The sequence below is a fragment of the Rhinoderma darwinii genome, chromosome 4, assembly GCF_050947455.1.
Source record: "Rhinoderma darwinii isolate aRhiDar2 chromosome 4, aRhiDar2.hap1, whole genome shotgun sequence".
In the NCBI taxonomy this organism is placed as follows: Eukaryota; Metazoa; Chordata; class Amphibia; order Anura; family Rhinodermatidae; genus Rhinoderma; species Rhinoderma darwinii.
Window position 1 is genome coordinate 64622317 of NC_134690.1, and position 26540 is coordinate 64648856.

Here is a 26540-nt window from a genome sequence, read left to right on the forward strand (position 1 = left end):
TAGCAACTGATCAAAAGGGAATTCGGAAGTCAGACTGGTGGCGATCAGTTGCTTATGAGGCCAGTTTCAAAGGGAATGCCTATGTTGTATACATTATTTTTAAAACTTTTGACTTATTCCAGCGCTGGGTCACTTACTTGGCAATGATCTGTAGTATTCATAAAATCACTCGTTACCTTCTGCAGCCCGTATTCATGAGCTGTGGCTAGTCCCACCCACCACTGACAGCTTTCTCCCCATACTGTGAATCAGTGGCAGGTGGGAGGGACTAGCCGTGGTTCATGAATCTGGGCTGCCGGAGATAAAGAGTGATTTTATGAAAACTACAGATCATTACCAAGTAAGTGACCCAGCGCTGGAATCAGGGTCACTGTCACTACTTTAGGCTGCCCTCAGATATGGCAATATCAAACTGGTGACAGACCTATTATTGAGCTCAGTGTTTGTCAGTATTTAGTGTTCTCTTAGGCTCCCTCTAGTAGTCGCTGCAGGAAGCCAGCATGCTATGTTTTAAATTTACGTTTATGCAGGTGATCAGAAAAATTTAGCTCTGACCGCCATAAAGAAATTATAAGAAATTATTCACCACAGAATTTTGAACCTATTTAGATAAAGAAAAAAATAATTTGATGATGAATTGCACGTTAAGGTAAAAAGGTTTCTTTTTGAATGAAAATTTGGCTAAACAGATACATTATAAATGGTTGTGTGGATTGTAGTCGTGCCTGTATGACTCAGTGACTACAGTAACAAATGTCATCGGACTTCTTACATAAGAATGTGGTACAAGACTATTTTAGGAAAGTCACATATTTACTTTCTAAGAGACTGCGACAGTTAATTTTACTCAGGAGCTCAGACTGCCCTCACACTCAACTTTAAGGAATATATAAGAAGAGACAGACCATCAAGAAGGAGTGTTTGTAGCCAGCTGATCCTCACACACAGTACCACCTCTCGAAGAGGCCAAGATGAGATGGGTAATAAAATAATAATGTTTAGTTGATGAGGTTAGCAGTTAATATTTTGAGAAAGCATGGTAATATATATTATATATGGAATATGAGTGTGCTGATATTATGGAAGGAAATTATCTTTAAAAGTTATGTACAACATTGACATCATTTTTTTTTTTTAAATAAAATTGTGCATCAGTATGATTAGTGCGACTTTCTAAATACATTTTATTCGAAATTATTTTTACTTTTTGAGATACAGCTGCTTTGTATCCTGTATACAGAGCATCTGTATCGTTCACTAAGACCTGAATCCGTCAGGTCCGCGGAACTGACGGATTCAGTGTCTGCGGGTCCTGCATGTCTCTGACACGCTTGATCCACCTGTTATCCATCACATCTAAGTTCATAACAGATGTGATCGATTACAGGTATATCCTGAGTGTCAGAGACATGTAGCTCCCACTGACATTAAACCCGTAGTCGACAGAAACCTTACAGAATGTAGACAAACGGAAACCATTTGCAACGGAAGCATTACCATTGAAATCAATGGTAGTGCAAACGGAAGCTATGCTTTCCATTTGCCTTTTTGTTCATGTGTTCCTCTGACGCAAAGCTGAAACGTAGCCCATGAACGGAAACCAACGCTAAGACACACTGGGGAAGATTTACAAACCAATGTGCACCAGATTTCACAAGAAAATGGCATATATGCTGTGCATCAAATTTATCATGTGTTTTCAGACATTTTTTACACCTCAACAGCTTGAAAAAGTGTTTAGAAAAAGGGGCATGGTTAAAAGGAGTTGTGAAAAGTGCCACATTTGTTAAAATTGTGCACCATTTATTTTTAGCCAAAAAATTGATGTACAAGTATAAGATGCTTAACAAGCTGGGGCATTTAGATATATTTGCACCATTATCATCTACTCCTAAATGCATGCATCCTATGACACTATCGATAAATCTCCCCCCATTGTTTTTAAGAAAGTCTTGTGCTCTGTTTAATAAGCTTTACACCGTGTTCCAAATTATTATGCACATTGGATTTAAGTGTCACAAATATTTAATTATTAGTTTTTCAATTAAACTCATGGATGGTATTGTGTCTTAGGGCTCTTTGGATCATTGTAATCAATCTCAGACACCTGTGATAATTAGTTTGCCAGGTGTGCCCAATCAAAGGAAAACTACTTAAGGGTATGTTCACACGATGAGAGGCATTTACGTGTGAAAAGACAGACTGTTAACAGCTGCCTCGTTTCACACGTAAATGCTCCTCCTCGCATTTTGCGAGCCGTCTGAGACGCTCGTAAATCTTGAGCTGTGCTTCATTGAGTTCAATGAAGAACAGCTCAAATTACGTGGCAAAGAAGTGCCCTGCACTTCTTTGCCGAGGCAGTCCATTTACGCGTCGTCGTTTGACAGCTGTCAAACGACGATGCGTAAATTACAGGTTGTCTGCACAGTACGTCGGCAAACCCATTCAAATGAATGGGCAGATGTTTGCCGACGTATTGCAGCCCTATTTTCAGACGTAAAATGAGGCATAATACGCCTCGTTTACGTCTGAAAATAGGTTGTGTGAACCCAGCCTCAGAAGGACGTTCCACATTATTAAGCAGGCTACAGGTTTCAAGCAATATGGGAAAGAAAAAGGATCTCTCTGCTGCCGAAAAGCGTGAAATAGTGCAATACCTTGGACAAGGTATGAAAACATTGGATATTTCAAGAAAACTTAAGCATGATCATCGTACTGTGAAAAGATTTGTGGCTGATTCAGAGCACAGACTGGTTCGTTCAGATAAAGGCATAATGAGGAAGGTTTCTGCCAGACAAATTAATAGGATTAGGAGAGCAGCTGCTAAAATGCCATTGCAAAGCAGCAAACAGGTATTTGAAGCTGCTGGTGCCTCTGGAGTCCCGCAAACCTCAAGGTGTAGGATCCTCCGGAGGTTTGCAAGTGTGCATAAAGCTATTATTCGGCCACCCCTAAACAATGCTCACCAGCAGAAATGGTTGCAGTGGGCTCAGAAATACATAAAGACTCATTTTCAAAGCGTGTTGTTTACTGATGAGTGCCGTGCAACCCTGGATGGTCCAGATGGATGGAGTAGTGGATGGATGCTGAATGGCCACCATGTCCCAACAAGGCTGCAACGTCAGCGAAGAGGTCGCGGAGTCATGTTTTGGGCTGGAATCATGGGGAGAGAGCTGGTAGGCCCCTTTAGGGTCCCTGACAGTGTGAAAATGACCTCTGCAAAGTACGAAGAGTTTATGACTGACCACTATCTTCCGTGGTACAAAAAGAAGAACCGTGCCTTCCGTAACAAAATTATCTTCATGCATGACAATGCACCATCTCATGCTGCAAAGAATACCTCTGTGTCATTGGCTGCTATGGGCATAAAAGGAGAGAAACTCATGGTGTGGCCCCCATGTTCCCCTGACCTCAACCCTATTGAGAACCTTTGGAGCATCCTCAAGCAAAATATCTATGAGGGTGGGAGGCAGTTCATAACAAAACAGAAGCTCTGGGAGGCTATTCTGACATCCTGCAAAGATATTCAAGCAGAAACTGTCCAAATACTCACAAATTCAATGGATGCAAGAATTGTGAAGGTGATATCAAAGAAGGGGTCCTATGTTAACATGTAACTTAGCCTGTTAAGTTTTTTTTGATTGAAAGAGCTTTTGATTTCTATAAATATGACCTCCTGATGCTGCAAATTCAACAAATTACCATTTTAGTTCTCTTTACAACCTTTAAAATGTTTTGATCTCTGTTGTGCATAATAATTTGAAACAGTGCATTTTGAGTTTTTTACTTCTAAAAAAAAATCTGTTATCATTAGGAGATTTGTTCAATAAAATTTGCATTATACTCCAACGGTTGATGGCTTGAAGATTATACTGACTGTCATTTGCATAGACTATTTAGGAAAATCAGCAAAAAATAACATTTGCATATTAATTTGGAATGCGGTGTAAATACAAACTCCTGGAGAACCCCTTTAATATAAAGCAAAGTTCAATTAGACATTTCTCCAGGTTATATTTTCTGATGTAAGAAATTAATAGGAACATGAATGTCTTCTGTTATAAAAAGTTAATTTCCTGCCAAATTCAATAATGTAACTTTTGCTAAAAAAACATGCTTTAGTTGTCAAGACATTTATATGTTTATACGTATTGCAAAGTATTTTTTACAGTACAAAAAAAAAAACTTTTTGGGGATAAACAAAGTGTTTTGCATTATTTTTCCTGCGATTTTTGCTTCCATTTTTTTTCTTCAAAAAACACTTTGCCCAGATTTTGCATTAAATCAATAGCAAATATGAACCGCACTGCAAACAGTGTGTTTTGTTTTAATTTTGTCTTGTGTTTTTAAGTAGTTGGCAGGTTGCTTTTTTTGCAATCACAGAATGGGTTTGGTTAAAATTAATAACATTTTAAACGCTACATTTAAATTTAAAATCATAGCATGTTTTACAAGCAAATGGAAAAAACAGCCCAAAAAGTGTGTATGAAGGAAGTCCTAATTCAACATATAGATCCGAAGGAGCATGTACATTCTAACATCTACAAAATAAATGCTTTCTTAATTCTCATTTGCATACAGTAAGTAACTAAGTCCAGCTGCCACTTTAGGGGAAATGTAGTATAAGGCCGGATTCACACGAGTCGGCAGTTACACACTTCAGGGAGCTGGGCTCCTAGCATCATAGTTATCTATGATTCTAGGAGTCCCTGCCTCGCCGCGGGAAAACTGTCCCGTATTGTAATCATGTTTTCAGTACGGGACAAACGTCCTGATTGGGTGCAGGTATTCATTAGATCTGCAATGGCTCATCTTCTCACACCTTTAGTTTAAATAAAAGACCCGTACCCTATATGTGACAATCAGGGAGCACATATCCTTTCTGATTGGTAGGAGTGGGTGATAACAGCAGTTCCCGTATCACCCACCTGAGGTCATTTGATGTTGCTCCCCAACTTATATTTCACCTCTGATCAAGATTTAAGCTCTAGCGTTTATATTCTAGTTGCAGCAATAGTTTAAATTCACAACATATAACATATGTCCTTGGCAGTAAAATTGTTAATTTTGCTACTCTCTCATATAATCTACAAACGTGCTAAAATTAGGAGAAAATAGCAACTGTCTCATGGGTGTTTTTGCATTCCTCTGGATCAACACGGTAGGATTATAGGTTGGACATCATAGACCTGTGCCTTTTTTAACATTTCTAACTATGTAACTATGTGTCGTTATATGTGTGTGAATGCCTAAGGGCCTTTTATACGTCAAGATAAATATGTAAAATGACTGTCAATCGATGACATACAGTACTGAGTCATTAACGATCAAAAGACATGCACTTATATGTAATAATAATCTTGGTGTTTTTCGTAATATCAATCGCTTGTCCTTGCTCCTTTGAGCATTCACCAGGCCTTGGCCAAAATATTCACACCTCTTGTCTGGTCTGCTAACAACTAGCAGATGCCTGATTACATAAGGGATGTATGGCCAGCAAACAATAATTTTTAGGTCATTATAAAAGATTTGATGACCAACAAATGAGCAATTTTTTCCTTCACATGTTTACACCGGCCAATGAAAATATTATATTAATGTTATTATGAAATTTTACAAGATAATCGCTCAATGTAAAATGTTATTATGGACTTTACAGGGGAAAAGTGCCCATCTTGGTGATACAGCACTGTCTAATATGGTGGGGTTATATAAATAATGGGAAATAATTAGTGGGTACGGTGTTAAAAAGGGATAACGTGAGATTTATCACAGCTAATACAAAAGAAAAATTGAGCAGCTGTCCATATGTGAGGGGTGCCCTGAAAATAAATGTGATAAGATTAATGTGTTATGTTGAAATGTTTTTTGTAGTTTGATGTTGTGTTTTGATACATGTGAGTGATACCTCTATGTTTAAAATTTGAGTTTTGCTGAGACACTGTGTTAGCATGTGGGGTCAGAGGTCAAGCAGTATTTTGATATTGTAGCAAAATAAATAAATAGAGACATGTTTTCGCACCACAGGAAGTGATGTTAGAGGGTAGAGTGAGGAGCAAAGAAGTGTGTGATGCCAAGAGAGAGGCCTGAAGGACTCTGACTCTTATGATCAGTGAATAAGACTGATGGCCTAGCCTGACAGGATGGAAACCGTGCATAGTGAAGAACAGCGCGAAAACGGAGTAACAAGCCAAGGGGACAGAAATCGTGCAACAAGCCAGACAGAGCGGAAACCGTAGAAACAAGCAGACCTGGCAAAAAAAAATAAGTTAGGCCCCATGCACACGACCGTAAAAAAACTCAGTTTTTGCGGACCGCAAAAACTGACCTATTCACTTCCATTGTACGCGGACAACTTTCCGTATCGATACGGATAAGTGTCCGTGCCGCAGAACTTTGCCGGGAATTATGGAGCATGTCCGTTCTTGGTCCGCAAATGCGGCACGGACTCCTCCATAGAAGTCTATGGGGAAGCCAAAATTGCGGATGGCTACAGAGGCGCGTCCGCAAATACGGATAGCTATCCGCAAATACAGAAGTGTTGCTATGCAACACAAAGGGGATTTCCCATTAACCAAGCCTCTTTTTTTTGCGGATCCGTATATATACTAATGGACTACGGACTGTATTTGCGCATACCATTCAGCAGAAATGGGTACGTTGCTGATGATTTGCTGATGACTATAAAGCAATATGGAACCGTATTTACGATCAGTATTTGCGGATACGGTCGTGTGCATGAGGCCTTAGGTAAGCGGGGTGAAAACTCCTGAAACAAACCGTACAGGGTGACATCTTTCACCAGGCAACGACATGTTGGCCAATAAGTAAAGATGTTCAATCAGAGACTAATCTTATTAAACTGCCACTGGGTTTTTGATATTTCTGTGTATCTTCAGTGGCAAGGAAGGCTCGGGAACCCTTGTGCAACAGACACTCACGCCAGGAACTTTATCCAGCATCCTAATCAGGAGATTTCATACCAATATATATCGGGAGAGGAGAAATAACACACAGACGCTGCTGGAATGCTCAAAATACTCCTCTGGAGGTTTATTGCCAAACTCAATTATAATAATATCATTCAAAAGGGGTGTTGACTTCACTTCCGCTTCACTCTGCGGTATGTAAAAAGTATGTAAAATTAACCCATGATCACCATGCACTATAAGAAGAGCCCTGCCCCTTCCTTCATTGCCTGAGCATTGTTGTGTTTACCTGTGTTAGTCTTTGCAAATGGTGCCTTAGTGTTTTCCAGTTTTCACTGTTCCCGTACCTGCTACATGTATCCTGTATCCCGTGCTACCTTGTTCCTGTGTCATAGAGAGTTGGGGTCGTGTTGTGCCATATACTACACCTGCTGTATTACACCACGCCTGGTGTTTGCTGCCATGGTCCCATCCAAGCCTAACGTTCGGTACTGTCTGAATTACCACAGGTACCCTTATTCGAACTATAGCCATTGACTTGGTATTCTGTTGGCCATCTGCTATACCACTACGGTGGTATGGCCCAGTGGGTCCACATACCCACAGATCGTGACAGTACGCTCAGGCCATGGACCCCGCTGGTCAATCCGAGACCATGACGACATCACAAACCATGCGAGCAGATATGCTAGTATGACAATTACGACAGGACCAACTCCTCCAGGCGGTGAACGCCATCACGTATCGGCTGGACGCACGAGCTGCAGCCATCTCAGCATCCGTTTCTGTTTCTTTGGATGTTCCTCCTGATACACCTCCTGGCAGTACCAGTGTTGATCTTCGATTCTCGCTGCCACTACCTCCTCGCTATGACGGAGATGCGAGTACCTGCAGGGGATTTCTGAACCAGTGCCAGATCAACTTCAGTCTCCACACTAGAGCATTTTCTACTGAGAGCGCAAGGATCGCATATATCATATTACTCCTTACTGGCAGGACCTGCCCTTCGGTCTCTATAACGCTCCCACAGTCTTCCAAGAATTAGTCAATGACATCTTCCGAGATCTCCTCTATGTTTGTGTTGTGGTCTATCTCGATGCCATTTTGATTTTTTCCCCCACGTTTCATCGGAGACATATCCGTCAAGTTCTGCTGTGACTAAGGGAGAATCACCTGTATGCCAAGCAGGAGAAGTGCGTATTTAAGAAGAATTCTCTACCCTTCCTGGGCTACATCATCTCAGATCAAGGCCTCAAGATGGACCCTGAGAAGGTAAAGGCTGTCCTGGAATGGCCACGTCCTCAGGGCTTGAGATTCATACAGCTTTTTTTGGGATTCACCAACTTTTACCGGCAGTTTATCGCACACTTCTCTTCACTGACAACTCCCATTTATACCCTCACCAAGATAGGTATGAACGCCGAGGTGTGGACTCCAAAGGCAGAAGCTGCATTTAATAGCCTTAACAGGGTCTTCACGTCAGCCTCAACCCTCCATCATCCTGATGTATCGCTACAGTGGACGCCTCCTCTGTTGGTGCAGGTGCACTTCTGTTCCAGAGAGGTTCTAAAGGGAAGGCAATGGTATGTGGCTATTATTTCAGACTTTTTTCATCCGCAGAACGCAAATACTCGATTGGAGATTGTGGGAATTACTGGCCATCAAGTTGGCACTGGAGGAGTGGAGACATCTATTAGAGGGCGCAGCTCACCCCATCCTGATATATACGGACCACAAGAATCTCACCTACCTCCAGTTGGCCCAATGACTGAACCCACGTCAAGCCAGGTGGTGGCTGTTCTTTGCTCGGTTGCAGTTTGTGCTCCACTACCGCCCTGCCGACAATGTGAGGGCCGATGCCTTGTCCAGATCATTTGAGACAGAGGATACCGTGGACTCGCCACAAAATATCATTGATCCGTCCTATATCATCTCTGGTAATCCTATGCAAGTTAGAGACATCCCTACGGGAAGCACTTTTGTACGTTTCGCAGACAGGAGGGGAGTCCTTCGCTGGGGACACAGCTCCAAACTTGCGGGGCACGTGGGTGCCCATAAGACCCAATATTTGATCGCTCGTCATTTCTGGTGGCCCACGCTGCCAAAAGACATTGTGGACTTTGTCTCGTCCTGCACAGTGTGCACTGCCAATAAAGTTGCTCACTCCAAGCCTGCCAGTCTGCTCCAACCTCTGCCTGTGCCCAACACTGCCTGGCAGCATATAGCAATGGACTTTGTCACAGACCTTTCGTCGTCTGCTGGACGCAATATGGTCTGGGTGGAGGTGGACCAGTTCTCAAAAATAGCTCACTTTGTTCCACTGACCGGCCTACCTTCTGCTTCTCGACTTGCCAACCTCTTCATCCAACACATCTTCCGCCTGCATGGCTTACCTCAGAATATCATGTTTACTTCAAAATTATGGAGAGCCCTCTGTGGACTCCTCGGCTCGGTGTGAGGTTGGACTTTTCCTCAGCCTACCATCCCCAGTCCAATTGTCAAGTCGAGAAAATAAATCAGATTATGGAGACCTATCTACGACACTTTATCTCCAGGCAGCATGATGACTGGGTGCAGCTGCTTCGTTGGGCTGAGTTCTCCTAGAACAACCACACTAGTGAGTCCACCGCCTCCAGCCCATTCTTCATTGTCTACGGCTAACACCAACGAATACCTCTCCCCGTTTCCACTATGTCCCAGGTACCTGCAGCTGACTCTACAGTCACGGACTTTCTACAAATCTGGCAGCAGGCCCAATCTTCTATTCTGCTGGCCGTCAACCGCATGAAAAGAAGGGCAGACACAAGAAGACGAGAGCCTCCCCAGTTTCTTCCAGGCACTAAGGTCTGGCTGTTCTCTAAGAATATCCGGCCATAAAATAGTTGTGTTCATGAAGCCTTAGAGTTCGTATGAAGTGGTTATCACAGGATATTACAATTAATATCTGGAGATATTAAATATTAGATTTCTCTGTTAGATCATGCAAAACAACAATTTTTCAGTTATAGTCATTTAATTAAAAAAAGGGTCTTGTGTATAGATATTGCTATTACATACTTGTTATGGCGGCCCCTGGTGTTCTTTTGAATCAGAATTTTTAACTAATGTGTTCAGTGCCAGTGATAAGATGCCATTTCTAGGGCTATGATTCTTATTAACTGCCTGCACAATAACAGGATTCACTCCACTGCTTATTTACAAGAGGATCCGGGCAGGGGGACTGACCTAGTGGGCATGCAAGTCCACTGGCAATGGACCCATTAGGTTGATGTTCTGAGAGGGAATCCAAAGAACACCAGGGTTGGCAAAACACAAAAGTAACTACAATATCTACACACAGGAGCATTTTTTAAATGATTGTAATTGAAAAATTGCTGTTTTGCGTGATCTAACAGAGAAATTTAATATCTGATCATGAAACAACAAGCACTTTAATAAGAACACAGCATGTTCCATGGCTGTGATCAGATTGTTTTATGTATAATGTAAGGTTATAAATTCTCAAGGTTCCCAAAGTGCTTTTCTGCAGTGTTTAAAGAATTCTGTGTTTCTTGGAAATCCGCCTTGACTTAGACTTTGTGACAGAAAATAAACAGGACTAATGCATGACACCAATTTAAATATTTCTTCTCATTTTAATTCTTTAACACCTTGATTCAGAGCGCTGCATTAACATCTGTGTAATAAATACCAATGTAAACATGATGATGGTCTAGGGAAAACACTTTAATGAAGCGAAAGCTTTTGTTACTTTTCTTTATTGACACGTTTTGTCTGCTGTCACTTCTAATTAATGATATTTCTGCTCAGTCTGCATCCGCCAAAGGGGATTTCAATCACGCAGAATTCTGTTTAACAAGTTTGGAAACATTCTTGCCTTTTACTCTGATGTTAATGTGTTGCTATGATGTGAGGATGACACGCTCAGTATTAGTGCATGGTTATTTAAAAAAAAATAAATGTCATTCACTATTTATGATACAAAAGAAAAATAAAGCAACATAATGAAATTTTGAAGTTTATCTAAGACTTCAAAAGGAATCTGTCAGTAGAGAGAAAGGCAGAGAAAATAATAATTATTTGTATTCAGTAGATGTAAGAGGATTTCTACCCCCCCCCCTCTTAAACTAGGGCTCCATTTTTTCTAATATAGTGCCAACATATTCTGCAGTTCTGTACGGAGATTGTTATCATTTACATCAGTCCCTTTCCCCCATTGAAACTCACAATCCAATTTTGGACAAAGATCTCAGACATATGCAACACACTAGGGCCAATTTAATTGGAATTTAATTAACCTGTTATTATTAGAATAACAATATGGGCGTCTCTCCACTTGATGCAACAATGTACAGGACGTCAAGTGCACACGCAAAAAAAATTATTGGATCCACAATAATCAAAAAGTATATTGAATTAGTGATAGCCGACTTAGTAGATGTTCTATATTTTGTGTCTATATTGTGTTTAAAAAGTTAGGACATGTGACATGCTTATAATACTCTTTATGAACAAAAGTTTTAGGACACGTTTCATTCCGCCCCTTTGCCACAGGTGTATAAAATCCAGCACCTAGTCATTCAGTCGCCTTTACAAACACTTGTGTAAGAATGGGTTGTTCTAGAGCTCACTGAATTCCAGCATGGTCCTGTAATAGGATGCCACCATTTTAACAAGTCAGTTTGTGAAATTTCTTACCTCCTAAATATATCACCATCAACTGTGAGTGGTATTATTACAAAGTGGAAGCATTCAGGAACCACAGCAATTCAGCTACGCAGTGGCAGACCACATAAAGAGATATAGCGGGATCGTCAAGTGCTGAGGCGCATAATGCATAAAAGTCGCCAATGCTCTGCTGACTCAATAACTGCAGAGTTCAAGCCTTTTCACGGGTTGGCTTAGGAACCTTAGCTCCAGTGAAGGGAAATCTTAATTCTTCAGCATACCAAGATATTTTGGACAATTGTAGCTTCCAACTTAGTGGGAACAGTTTGAGGTTTCGGCCCTGTTCTGTTCCAGCATGACTGTGCCCTAGTGCACAAAACAAGGTCCATAAAGACATGGTTGGGGGAGTTTGGTGTGGAAGAAATTCACTGGCCCGCACAGAGCCCTGACCTCAACCCCATTAAACACCTTTGGGATAAACTAGAACGGAGATTACGAGCCAGTCTCGTTTGTCCAACATCAGTGTCTGACTTCACAAATGCTCTTCTGGGTGAATGGGCAAAAATTCCCACAGACAAACTCCAAAATGTTGTAGAAATCCTTCCCGGAAGAGTGGAAGCTGTTTTAACGGCAAGGGGGGGGGGGGGACTATTACCATATTAATGCCTATGGATTTAGATGGGGATGTTATAAAAGCTATTGCAGAAGTAATGTGTAGGTGTCCTAAAACATTTTTGTTCATATATTGTATATTTGATAATAATGCAGACACACTATAATGTATTACAATAAAACAAAAATATTATAAAAATAACCCCCATAAGTGGGTTTCTTGTATGTCACCCAATATGTTATGATTATCATATCTATGTATCACTTACTTTACAATAAACAGAGTTTTAAAAAAAAAATAACCACCATGGTAGTACCTAGATCAAATAAAAATACATTTGATGTCTAAATAAATATATCAGTCTCTCCAGAGTTTTATAGTATGCTTAGAATTACTCATATTGAAATAATATAGCCACTGTTTTAATAGAAACATGAAAGCCATTTATTTTGGAAGAAAGCGTAAAAAATTTTTTAAAAAAAATAAAAGTTATGATATGTGAAAACTTTGTTTTTTTTTAAACAAAACAACCTATGACACTGTATTTCAGGTCCCTTAGGGTATGTTCACACGATGAGAGGCATTTACGTGTGAAAAGACAGATTGTTAACAGCTGCCTCGTTTCACTCGTAAATGCTCCTCCTCGCATTTTGCGAGGCGTCTGAGACGCTCGTAAATCTTGAGCTGTGCTTCATTGAGTTCAATGAAGAACAGCTCAAATTACGTGGCAAAGAAGTGCCCTGCACTTCTTTGCCGAGGCAGTCCATTTACGCGTCGTCGTTTGACAGCTGTCAAACGACGACGCGTAAATTACAGGTTGTCTGCACAGTACGTCGGCAAACCCATTCAAATGAATGGGCAGATGTTTGCCGACGTATTGTAGCCCTATTTTCAGGCGTAAAACGAGGCATAATACGCCTCGTTTACGCCTGAAAATAGGTCGTGTGAACCCAGCCTTACACATGGACTTGACAAGAACTGTATGTTATTCATTGGATTTGATTTTTTTTTTCCCCTCACAGTTAGCACATTTTAAACACAAGTCACTGGAGACTAATGATATCTACAGTAAATGACACGTCTGTATATATATTGACATTTTTCCAAATACTTGACAGTTTTATATACACTACTCTATGCATTAATAAAGTGTCAGATGTTCAGGAACCGACAGAGAGAACAGAGATGTCATTCACTGTAAAGATCAATGATAGCTATTTTCACAGTGTTTAAACTACAGAGATAACAGCTTGATGTGTCTACCGTCACTGTTATAGCATTGTGTTTGTGTAAGAGCCAGGGCAAGGGCTTCATACATTCTTACAAGCTCGACAGACAAAAGAATAGAAAAAATACTCTTCATCTACGGTAGATAGTATAATTCCAATAATCTGATACCCATGGACTGAGACTAGATTGCTTGGCTATATTTTTCAACTACTATTAAAGCGGCTCTGTCACCACATTATAAGTACCCTATCTCCTACATAATCTGATCGGTAATGTAATGTAATGTAATGTAGATAACAACAGTGGTTTTTATTTTGAAAAACAATCACTTTTTGAGCAAGTTATGAGCAATTTTAGATTTATGCTAATTCGCTTCTTAATGCCCAACTGGGCGTTTTTTAACTTTTGACCAAGTGGGCGTTGTACAGAGGAGTGTATGATGCTGACCAATGAGTGACCAATCAGCGTCATACACTTCTCTCCATTCATGTCCATTTGTATTCAGAACAGCGTGAACTCGCGAGATCACGCTGTGCTGTCACAAACACGCACATTAACTTTACTTAAGTGTCTTGAGACTGAATAGACATCACCTCCAGCCAGGACACAATGTCCATTCAGACACCCGACACTTTGGTAAAGTTTTTGTGGGACTTACTCACACAGCACAGCGTGATCTCGCGAGATCACGCTGTGCTGTGATTAAGTCCCACACAAACTTTACCGAAGTGTCGGAAGTGTGAATAGACATCGCGTCCTGGCCGGAGGTGATGTCTATTCACTCTCAAGACACTTCAGTAAAGTTAATGTGGGTGTATGTGACAGCACAGCGTGATCTCGCGATCTATTAAGTATTTGGAAAAATGTCAATATATATACAGACCTGTCATTTACTGTAGATATCATTAGTCTCTAGTGACTTGTGTTTAAAATGTGATAACTGTGAGGGAAAAAAAAAACAAATCCAATGAATAACATACAGTTCTTGTCAAGTCCATGTGTAAGGCACCTGAAATATAGTGTCATAGGTTGTTTTGTTTAAGAAAAAAACAAAAAACTTTTCACATATCATATATAAAAAAAACCTCAGTTCATAGATCCTCTTTAAGTTAGATACATAATTCAAGCATATTTCCAGGCCACATACATGGAACAGGCTGCCATCCTAAATTCTTAGTGCCCCTTAGAGTAAAGAGACTAGTGTCCCCTCTCATGTCGCCTGGCTTTCTAAGAAATTAGACCAACTCTTGTGTGTAATTCTAGTGTATTCTGTGCCACTCTACCCAACGTAACTAACACCTAATGAGAAATATGGCACAGCTACTTAACAACACTAGTAAGACATTACTAAACAGAAAAGTAGCAGAAAACTTTTGGAAATAGGTTCCACAGAGTGCAACTTGATAGCAATATCTACTTTTCCCAACACTGCGGTTCCTTTAAAGTTTCTCTTCTCATTGGCGCCCTCTGCCACCCGCTGTGCAGGTAACTACAGCACAGCCCTATTCACAGTGTGTAGCCGATATGCAGAATAACTGTCCACTTCCTTTTTATAGGAGTCAGAGATAAACTATTCTACACAGCTTAAAATCCTGTGTTTCCCTTAACTCAGGTAAATTATAAAATTCTGGCTGCCTGCAAGCTTCCTATGGGGAGCTCACTGCATACAGATTTATACAGCTTCCATTGATCTCAACACTTGCTATATAAATCCAAATGTAAGTAGCTCTCCCTAGTGGCAGGTACCGGCAGAAAGACGTTTGTAATTTCGGCACTTTATTTAATTGTACTAGAGACGTCCCAGTTCATGGGTGCAATAAGAGAAGTATCTTAATACATTTTTTGTAAATTCCAAATTCAAGCTGTTCCTAAACTTGGGGTTAGATTTATCTGACTAAGCAGCTCTGCAAACCCACAGACCATGCTTGCCAACTCTTTTAAAACGTTCAAGAGACTTCCGATAATAATGCATTGTCTCCTGCATTCCTACAAGAGAAGACAATTTTTCTAGGCGCTGCAAATACTCACCTTTCCCAGTTCCTGCACTACTCTGCACTTTGTTTGCAGTGCCTGGGAGTGCAGAGGAGGTACCATATTTTTTGGACTATAAGACGCACTGGACCATAAGACTCACCAATAATTTGTAGCAAAAAAAAAAAAGAAAAAAAGTTTTGCCTTTAACTGTATATTTTCTGGGTAATATTCAGACAATAGGGTACCACAGTGCCCCAATACAATAGCCACAGAAATACGAGATATTGGCAACTATAGTGCTCTCACCCTCCCCTGAACACAACAGACATCAGAGGTGTGGAGAGGCAGGTGTCAATAGTGATGACTCTGTCTCGCTGCTGCTCTGTACATAGGAGGGGGCGTGGCTAGAAGGTCCTTGCGGATCAGTACCTGCACAGATTTACTGCGCTGTGTGTACTAATGTCGGTGTTATTTGGTCACTGAACATTGAGATGACAGAAGTCTGTGTGTAAGATGTTACTATTAATTGAGCAGATAAGAGATTTTTTTTTACACATTTGAAACTCCTGCTCAGTTTCCCTGCTTCTTCATAAACTGTTAGTTCTCTGCCTTCAGGCTATAGGACGCAGCACAAGATTAGAACACATTTTCCACTAAAAAAATGCGTCCTATAGTCCGAAAAATACGGTAAGTATCTGTAAGTATCTGGTCTGGGGTCTGCATAGAGGATTGTCTGGTTGGGGTCTGTATAAGAGGATAGTCTGGTCTGGACTCTGTACAAGGGGATAGTAGTCTGGTCTGGGGCCTGTATACAGGGTAGTAGTCTGGTCTGGTGACTGTATATGAGATAATAATCCGCTCTGGGCCTGTATAAGGGGAAAGTATTCTGGACAGGGGTCTGTAAAATGGCATAGTCTAGTTTGGGGTCTGTATAGGGTATGGTATGGTCTGAGGTCTTTATGGGGATAGTCTGGTCTGGGGTCTGTATAAGCAGATATTCTGGTCTGGGATCTGTATAAGATATAGTCTGGTTTGGGGTCTGTATAGGGGATAGTCTGGTATGGGGTCTGTCTAAGCGGATAGTGTGGTCTGAGGTCTGTATGGGAATAGTCTGGACTGGGGTCTGTATAAGCGGATATTCTGGTCTGGTGTCTGTATAAGATATAGTCTGGTTTGGGGTCTGTATAGGGGATAGTCTGGTATGGGGTCAGTCTAATTGGATAGTCTGGTCTGAGGTCTGTATGGGGATAGTCTGGTCTGGGGTCTGAATAAGCGGATATTCTGGTCTGGGGTCTGTATAATGCATAGTCTGATCTTTATAGGGGATAGTTTGGTCTGTGGTCTGTATAGGGATAGTCTGATCTTGGGTCTGTATAAGCGGATAGTCTGGTCTGGGGTCTGTATATGGGATAGTCTGGTCTTAAATCTGTATAAGCGGATAGCCTGGTCTAAGGTCTGTATAAGGCATAGTCTGGTCTGGGGTCTGTATAGCGGATAGTAACTTTTTCTAGAACCCTCAGAAATACCAAGCAAATCTGGGATTACCTGATTCCTGGGCCAAAATTAAATATAACTCTTCATGTACCACATGCTACTAAATACTAATTCAGAATAGTGAGAAAAGTCCATTCATCCATGTGGTGTTTTGCTTCTTATCTGTTTTACAAAAAACTGAAGATAATTTCCTTATTTGCATAATTCCATAAGTAATCATTACGCACATGCATTGTTATTAGTTAATTAAAGATGGTAAAGAAAGACCTAATATAAGCTGGCAGCAATAGATAATTCACAGAGTGAGCATATAACTTGTTTTCTTATCTTTCTGTATTGAAGGAAATACTAAACTTAATATATATATTGTTTTAGAACAATTATTGCTTGCCTTCTAATTAATTTGAATAATTTTGTTAGAGCATGCTGGGAGTTGTAGTTTTGCATCAGTTGGAGAGACACAAGGTGGACACCACTGGTCTACATTATCGTGGTTAACAAAAATGTAGCGTAAATAATTTCAATATTAATTAATGTACTAGAAGGCAAGTCAGCAAATTGGAGATGGCACATGGCCGTGGAGTACTGTAGGATTTTAATTGTTTTTTTGCACTTATTTTATATTTTTACAAAAAAATGCCCTGCTACGACCTGTAAACCATTAAAAAGCTGCTGTTGTATGAGTTGTTATTCTTATTATGTGCCTCTAAGACTTTGGGGGCATAATGGTATTTTGTTGAAGGTCCAGCCTTAAAGAGGCTCTGTCACCAGAATAAAAATGCTCTATCTCCTACATCAGTTTATCGGCGCTGGAATGTAGTTACTAGCAATGTGTTTTTATTTTAAAAACGATGTTTTTTAACAAAGTTATGGCGTTTAGAACATTTATGCAAATTAGGTCCTTAATGCCCAACTGGGCGTTTTTTAATTTTCAACCAAGTGGGCGTATGACAAAGAGGTGTATGACGCTGGCCAATCCGCATCATACACCTCTCTGCCTTACACCCAAGCTAGATTCACTGAGCAGTGTGATATCGCGAAACCGCGCTGTGACGTCACTTCTTCCCACAGGTCCTTCACCCCTGCGTCTGAAGACAACATCTTTTGTCTCCCTCCAGGCTGCTGCTGCTGCTGCTACTACCGATCCGACGACTAGGACTTCTGATCGGTCTGGAGGGAGACGAAAGATGTTGTCTTCAGACGCAGGGATGAAGGACCTGTGGGCGGAAGTGACGTCACAGCGCGGTCTCGCGAGATCACACTGCTCAGTGAATCTAGCTTGGGTGTAAGGCAGAGAGGTGTATGATGCGGATTGGCCAGCATCATACACCTCTTTGTCATACGGCCACTTGGTTGAAAATGAAAAAACGCCCAGTTGGGCATTAAGGACCTCATTTGCATAAATGTTCTAAACGCCATAACTTTGTTAAAAAATATAGTATTTAAAATAAAAACACATTGCTAGTAACTACATTCCAGCGCCGATAAACTGATGTAGGAGATAGAGCATTTTTATTCTGGAGACAGAGCCTCTTTAAGTAGGGCCTGCATCCCTGCTCATCAATAATCTTCTGCGTCTTCCTGGAAACCATCAACAAGCTGCTGTTGACTTGTAGACTTGAATTTCTTGTTTAGTGCCTATATTAATTCTTTGAGGTCATACTGGTGTATTTTTGAAGGTCTGATTGGGTATTCCTATATAGGACATTTATGAAATATCAACAGTGTATGCAATAAATGTCCAATTGATACCGGTCCCATCTCTTGGACCCCCACCTATCTCTATAATGGGGCCCCTGACCCCCATCCTACCCTCTGTCACTGGGCTCCGGCCACTGACTGACGAGGTGGATGGGTTTTTCTGTAAACAGCCGAGTGCGTTTTTCTATGCTGTTTTCGAAACTCCCAAACAAGTAAATGGAAGAAAGGGGAAATAGTGTATCTCAGCGAGCTACGTAGTCTCCGAAACTTGGGAAGCATGGAAGCAGAGTAGCCTTCTGTGCTATGCTGTTACTGTAACTCCCATTCACTTCTATGGGAGTTACGGAAACAGAGTAGCAAAACTCACTCGGCTGTTTCTGGGAAAACCCGGCCATCTCGTCAGTCAGTGGTCAGAGCCCAGTGACAGTGGAAGAAGGTAGGACAGGGGTCCAGGGGCTCTGTTCTAGAGATAGGTGCGGTTCCTAGAGGTGGAACCCACATCTATCTGACATTTATGGCATACCCTGTGGAAATGCCATAAATGTGCAAAATGAGAAAATCCCTTTACTACCTTCTGTAGCTCTGCCTATGAAAAAACAAATAATCCATATAAAACTTAGGTATTCATATACTAACCAGACTACTTGGATGTTCGCACATTATTAAGCATCATGTGTTTATATGTTATTGATCTGTCTATAATATTCAGAAAAGCCAATTTTAGAATAAAAAATGTATAATAAAATTTCTCAATTGCGAATAGCATGCAAGTAGCAACAAGGTATTTAACCATTTTATATTATATAGATGATGAATTTTACATGACTTTACTGTACAGTACATCCAATGTTATTCTAAAGGCGAGTTACCATGAGGCTTTTTGTTTTCGTTTTTGCACAGCTTTCCTGACGTTTTCGCAGCATCTTTTAATTTTCCTTTTTTTTTTACTTTCATTTTAACAAAAAAACATGGTAAAACCATGCCAAAAACCGTGACAAAAATAGCATGTGTGGATCTACATTGTAATTCATAACATGATAAATAAGCACATATGGATAAACTTTTGAAAAGCTGTTTGTCATTTTGAACATATGACAGAGTATCAATAGAGGTTTTTTTCAAATGGGCAAAGGGAATCATGAAATGATAAATTAAGCCGTTCTATATCTGTATATACTGTGTCTAACATAAAGAGTATACAGTGAAAATATAGAGTAAGTCCCTAAATATTTTAATGCCTCCTTTTCAGTTTTGTCTTGCTATAACTCATGCTGGAGTGACAACTATTAATTGTAGTAATTGCATTGCCCAGAGGAGTTGTCACTCAGATTTCCACACATCCTAAATGTCATATAACTCTTCATTGCTGTCCAGAGTTAGGCTGGGTTCACTACACATTTGATGTCAACATTTGGCAGGACATTTTGAAAAGGCCCATCGAATGTATGCCCCAGATGCATGCAACTCTATGTCTACGTGTATGCGTGGTATGTATATATATATATATATATATGTATATATATATATATATATATATACCACGCATATAGAGAGTGTTACTTATTTCTATGCTAAACTCTTACCCCAAACATTGTGTAAACCTAGCCTTAATGATGTATTAGACATGAGTTGTCATTTGGCGCACTCATCGTAATATCAAAACTAATTACCTGTAGTTTTCCTAACGGGGTTTTCCTAGAGCACTGCATGCCCTTCTTGGTTTACCCAGGCACAGCACCGTCCATTTGGTACAGCTCACAGCAGCTCAGTCCCACTCAAGTGAGATGCAGTTCCAGGCGCAGCCACAACCAAACGTATGGCGCTGTGCTTGAGTAAACAATGAAGTGGACGGCCCCTTCATGAAGCTGATCTGTGGAGATGCTGGGGCCAGATTAGATATTTATGGCCACAGGATACAGATATTGAATATTATAGAACAGGATAACCCATTTAAGTCAGTTTTCATGGTCCACTAATGAAACAATTATGTGACCAGTTGAATACTGTAATACACTGTACCTGTTAAATTGATCTGAACATTGCTTCCCAGCCATATTTAGTATGGCTTCCTATTACACGGTGGATTTATTAAATAGATACCTATGTAAAGTTTCTTTTCTATGGATGTATAAGTAGACGACTTCTGCTCCTCAGCCATTAGACAAATGAGGGTCACTAACCAGTGATGAATTATAATGAAGCTTGCAGGGCTATTTCAGACTAGAAAGTGAGGACGAAGAGTAAAGATGAGGTAGCAGTGAATCATCTAAAGAAATTATACAATAAGTTCCCAAGGGCTACATAAATCACCCAGGACCAGGCTCTGCTGCTAAGAAATAAACAATTTTCAAAGGTCATTTGAGCATTCAGATGACAGAAAGTCCACAATGCGGAGTGTAGAATATACATCTTAGTACAACAAGTAGTAGCGAGAACAATCGTTTCTAATTGAGAACTTAATATCTCAGTAGGTGTGAGTTTTTTTTTAAGAATATCATAAAAAGTTATGTGGAATTTAGCAATTTTTTTTCATGTGAAATTCAGCAATTTTTTTTCAATTATATTTCAGAGTTGCAAAAATGAAAATTATATACTGAGCTTCTGTTACTGGAAAAGCTTCCTTTACACATGGGAGCAATCCAGGTAATTCTCAGCAGTTGCTCTCCCCGGTGGACCTGCAAAATACAGGCACTATGGAAATTGTTTTTTATTTGCTGGCTGTACATGAATACATTATATGCATTAGAAAATAATACATAACTGTAGGCATGTAATGCAACACCATGGACATATACTGTAGGAATAATTTGCATGTTTCCGCCCATTATCCCAGAATGAGAATAAATTTACTTATTGCATCGATATGTGATGGAAGTGAGCATGCAAATACATTCTGTTCAGAGAAGGCCTTGCTGTATTCCAAATTATTTGAGTCAGGGAGCTTTATGGTTCATTTTAGTCCTCCTCACCCCAACCTTGTTGGGTACCAAGTCATGTAATACGGTATTCAATCATTAAAGGAACCTCCTGGGGAAAATTGATTCACTGTGATATGCCTGGTGCAGAGTTTATGGAGTCAGAGCATGACATAGGGATTCCAAGAAAACCAAAGAAAAGTTATCCATGTCACGCACTGCCCCCATAGCTTGGCACTAGAAATAATACAGTGCATCAGTGGTCCTTTAAAAAGATACAACATATCCAAATTCATTGATCCAGAGTATTAGGAAGCTCCTGGTAGGATTCTACTATACTGTGACATACATAAAACATCAAGGAGTAAAATGGCTGCTAAAATTGTAAGTAATGTATTATATACTACCTACTGAGAGGGTGTGTAAGGTGATAATGAATCTATAATTTATAGGGTTTGTACTTCACCAAGTTTATATATTTGATTTACTTTGTAAAATCCGATTTCTACTATCGGTCATTTTTATTCAACTAGATTGTTAGGATTGGAAGTTTAGCTTCTTTTAGGAGTTTGCATGCATGAGCCATTAACTTTAATAGGCTAACTATGTGCCTCCTGTAAAAAAAAACAAGCGGAGCCGACAAGATCTGGAAGGGATTGGTGCTTTCCTCGAGCCGCTGCCACGTTGTTCTAGCAATTGTCAGGGGTCACTGCAGTGGGATCCTTACGATTCAGACATTCATTGATTGGATGGTGTTATGATAGGATGGTCCACATTTGTACAAAAGCTACACCTACTACAGGATTCTGCAATGTCTAGCAGACAGAGTACATGTAATAAGGTCACAACACCACAGTGTAGGTGCTGTCATAAACCGGAAGAAGTTCCGAGACCTCATCTGGTAAGATATTTAGGCATGGGAGATCGATCTAACTCAAAGCAAAAATTAAATTTTGATATTGTTCACTGGAATTCACTAAAAACATTGTAGCAGATGATTGGGTTGTACATATCACCAACAAATGATACGGGGGACATAAAAAGTAATGTATCATGTCATTGATACTCAAGAAATGTTTCATGGTGCAGCAGATATTTACAGCAGTCTCCGAGCATCTACGTCTTCTAAAACATGTTTTGACTTCTGATAATATCGTTGACATAGTTTTATTCTGTGTGACATGATAAATTACATTGAGCCCATAAATTCACGGTGAGGTGCAGGATAAGAAAGATATTACATCTGGGAAAAAAAACTTGTTCATCGGAACTGATATTGTTATTTATGATGGATAAATGGAAGATAAACAAAATCACTATAGACAGGACTATGGGATATCCTATTGCCGGTTATTTGCCAGTTGAGCTTTTGCTAAATGTTTGCTCTGGCACTGTTGGTTGGTACTTTTTCAATCCACAAATTTACATTTAGAATTTTGATAAAAAAAGTTTTAATCCGAACTACTTTAAATCAGGGGTGTCGCCAGGTGGTGGTCAGCGAGGCATTTCCGGCGGCAGGGGGGGGGACGGACAACAACAACAACAACAAGCTTCTCAGCCTTGGTCAGGGTATTTAGATAGAGGGCTAGGGAAAGAGACTGGATTTTTGCCCAGGGTAAAGGAAAGCCTAGATGTGCCTCTGACTGCTTTAAATAATCCCTTGAATTACATATGTATTATGGACAGTTGGAGCTAACATAATCCCAAATTTAGATGAAGCAGCCCACATTATTAAATCTGAAACCATATGCTAAACTGGAGAATTAAGCTGTAATGGTGAAATAAATACTTTTCAGATATTACACAATGTTTATCCAATGAGGATCAGGGAAAACTCAGCTTCTTTTTTGGGATGTCATAGGCTCCATGTGAGTCATAGAGTGAATTAGTAAAACTGGAATTGTAAATTTCTTAGAAAGTTGTTTGTTCTTTTTCCATACTGTCCTAGGCATTTACTTCTCTACGGAATGATTCGAAAGACATTGGGTTATCATGGATACTAAGCAATAGATCTTATTTACTTTTCCTTCTGGCTTTGTAGATACAATGTCTGTAAACTCTATTATTATAATAAATGTCATATGAATAATCATTATCATGACGGCAATGCTGTCAAAATGTGATACAGAAACTTGTCAAATGTGTCCAAATAGGCAAAATAAAAAAAGATGTCAAACTTCACAAGTGGTGCAGTAAATCTCTTCAACTAAAATAAAATGATATATGCCATTTAATATTATCTGTATGTAACACTATGAATAGCATATACAGGATAGATAGATAGATAGATAGATAGATAGATAGATAGATAGATAGATAGATAGATAGATAGATAGATAGATAGATAGATAGATAGATAGATAGATAGATATAGAAGCTCAGTTACTTAGTTTGTAATCTGCTGCAATTTGTTATTATAATGTATCTGTTCACACAAGTTACGGTTAACTGACAACAGTTTCAGCTCTGCTACATACCTTCACTTACTTTTGTTTATAATCATTTTTTATTCATGTAATTGACAATTATTGTTTCATAGTGTAATCAAAGGATTAATGACCAATATGACAGAATTAATAATACAGAAGCATGCACTTTCACATGGAGTATGACACAGTTGTTATGGTCTTTGCTTTGCTTTTTCTTTAGTATTAATCATGTTTTACTGTAACCCATCTGCCTATGTTACAAGCTTGGCTCCTGTGTATACTTTTTACCTCACATAAGCTGTATATCTCTGCACACAATCACTCTCTTTCTAGGAGGACACCAGCGCTAAAGGTTCATCCCTTGCATGAGTACAGATATAAAAAGCTGAGGGGATGGGGATGAAATGATAATTGTGGTGACTACAGTGATGATTCATGATAACATTTAATCCTATGAGCACTAGTCACTTAGCAGCACGTTACTTATCTCCACAAAGTATGTATGCAAATAAATCTTAATCATAGAATGGTTCAAAAACCTAGGACAGATCACGTTGGCAGCTCTGCGGGCACTGCCATGCAGATTTGGGATGAGGCACATGAATGTGTAGTACATATAAGAATATTGCACAGCTGCTGGTAGTAAACTCACTGGTGAAATGGATAAAGTGCATCACTGAATGATGATGATGATGATGATGATGATGATGAGTGATGACTCAATGTAGAAGCTTAGAAAGACCCAAACAGAAGACAGGACATTGTGGAGAAACACTATTTATAGGGTGCGCCAGGAGTCAACATTGACATGGCAACACTATCATAATAATAGTAATGGAAAAAGTACTTGCCCAACTTGGTACAAACAGGCTGACCGGGCGCTCTAGTTGGGGTAGAAGCTGCTTCCCCGCAGCATTCATTTCCCATGCAGATGAATTCCTGTATGAAGTGATCTCGTATCAGTCATTTATTCCAAATGCCAAGCGCTCGGAGGCGGCTGGGAAGAGTAGGCAAGTTATCGGGATAGAAACACCTTTTGTCTAAGCTAACTAATCCATCACAGGATAGGAGTGTGTATGGAACAGCAGCCGGTAGCAGCATCAGCAGCAGGGACTCTAAAGCGTTATCACATCCAGAGAGTTCCCCACTGCTCCCCCTCTCCCCTCCCTCCCTCTCAGTACAGCTCAGCCTCTTTCTCTTATTCTGGAGCTGCTCGCTGTCACTCAGTAACATGTTTCTCCACCTGCTGGCTTATAGGCACTTTATTCCGCTCTTATTCACTTACCCAGTGTGATTATTCAATTCCTATACTCATTTCCTTAAATACCTTGCAGTAGACCCATCATCGGGAAGCCCTGCATGCAGCGAAAGGGTTAAAAAGGAATTTCGATGCTCCAAACATTTCACTTATCGTCAAGCCTGAATGCGTCAGTGAGGGGAGAACAGGGTTTTTATTACTGATGGTTGCTGGGAATAGTTTTCAATATGATAGTCTCATGATTTATGTGATAAAAAAACAGGCACTGGGTTATTATCGGCACTGTCGGAGGATCTTCGCACTACTATCCACCCCATCTCTGTCTGAATTCACAGCAAACTGGGATAGGAGACTGCAATTGGGAATTGTGCTAGACAGCTCCTGCATTTTCGTAGTCATCTTAACACTTGTACTACAAGTATTTTATCACATAGAGGAGGCATCTGCGGAGGAGACACTATGGGGGAGATTTGGCGTTTTATACACCAGTCTTAATATACAGTTCGCTGGAGTAAGATGCGACACATGTTTCAAGAGGTGAACGCCAATTAATAAATGTGTTGCATCTTTCAACTGGCCTTGTCGTAACAATCGCGACCGCACAGCCGGGCCCCATTCCTCTCCCCCTTCCCCCTGATCGGACATAAAATAAAAAACATTTACTCACCTCACCAATCCACTTCTCCCCCCTGGATCCCTTCAGGCTTCCGCATCGAACACACAAGGTCCAGCGTCAGGACATTGTGGGCTGTGTCGAATATAAGGCCCTCACGCTGCCTGGTGCCAGGGCCTTGTATGCGCCGTGGCATTATGTGGGAGTCTGAAGGGATCCAAGGTGAAGAAGCAGATCGGTACGGTGAGTACATACTTTATTTTTATTTTATTGTCATTTACAATCATCGGGGAGGGCATTACGGGGCCTGGCACAAGGCTTGCCCCTACACTGTTATGCCCCAGGCTACACAATAAAATTGACACTAGTTTGGAGCTGGCGTGGATTTCTGCTATAATTTACGCCAGTATCTGGAGTAAATTATAATAAATTTGTCGGGCCACGGTTGGTGCCACCCCATCACTAAGCTTTTCCCACTTTTTATAAAAGGTGACGTAAGCCGCGTAAATGATGCAATAGTCAATTTTTTTTCCTGCACATTGCAACTTTTGGTTATTTGCTGATATTTCTTTGCCACAAACCTGGCATAGAAAAGTTGGTAAGTTACCCCCTCTATGTGTTCCTAGCTAAGGAATGAAAAAACTTTTAGGGCAAGTGGGGATGAGCATCTCGATAGCTCCTTCTAGAGCAGGCTAATAGGTATGATGACAAACTTT

General features: G+C 40.3%; 1 protein-coding gene across 1 annotated transcript in view; it reads right to left on the bottom strand.

Moving 5' to 3' along the window:
• Positions 1 to 25092, bottom strand: part of SNTG2 (syntrophin gamma 2) — a 443415-nt gene extending 418323 nt beyond the window's left edge. The window contains exon 1 of the mRNA XM_075861154.1: positions 24805 to 25092. Coding sequence (XP_075717269.1) covers positions 24805 to 24873 — 69 coding nt within the window. The 5' untranslated portion in view covers positions 24874 to 25092. The remainder of the gene's footprint in view (positions 1 to 24804) is intronic.
• Positions 25093 to 26540: the final 1448 nt, after the last annotated feature.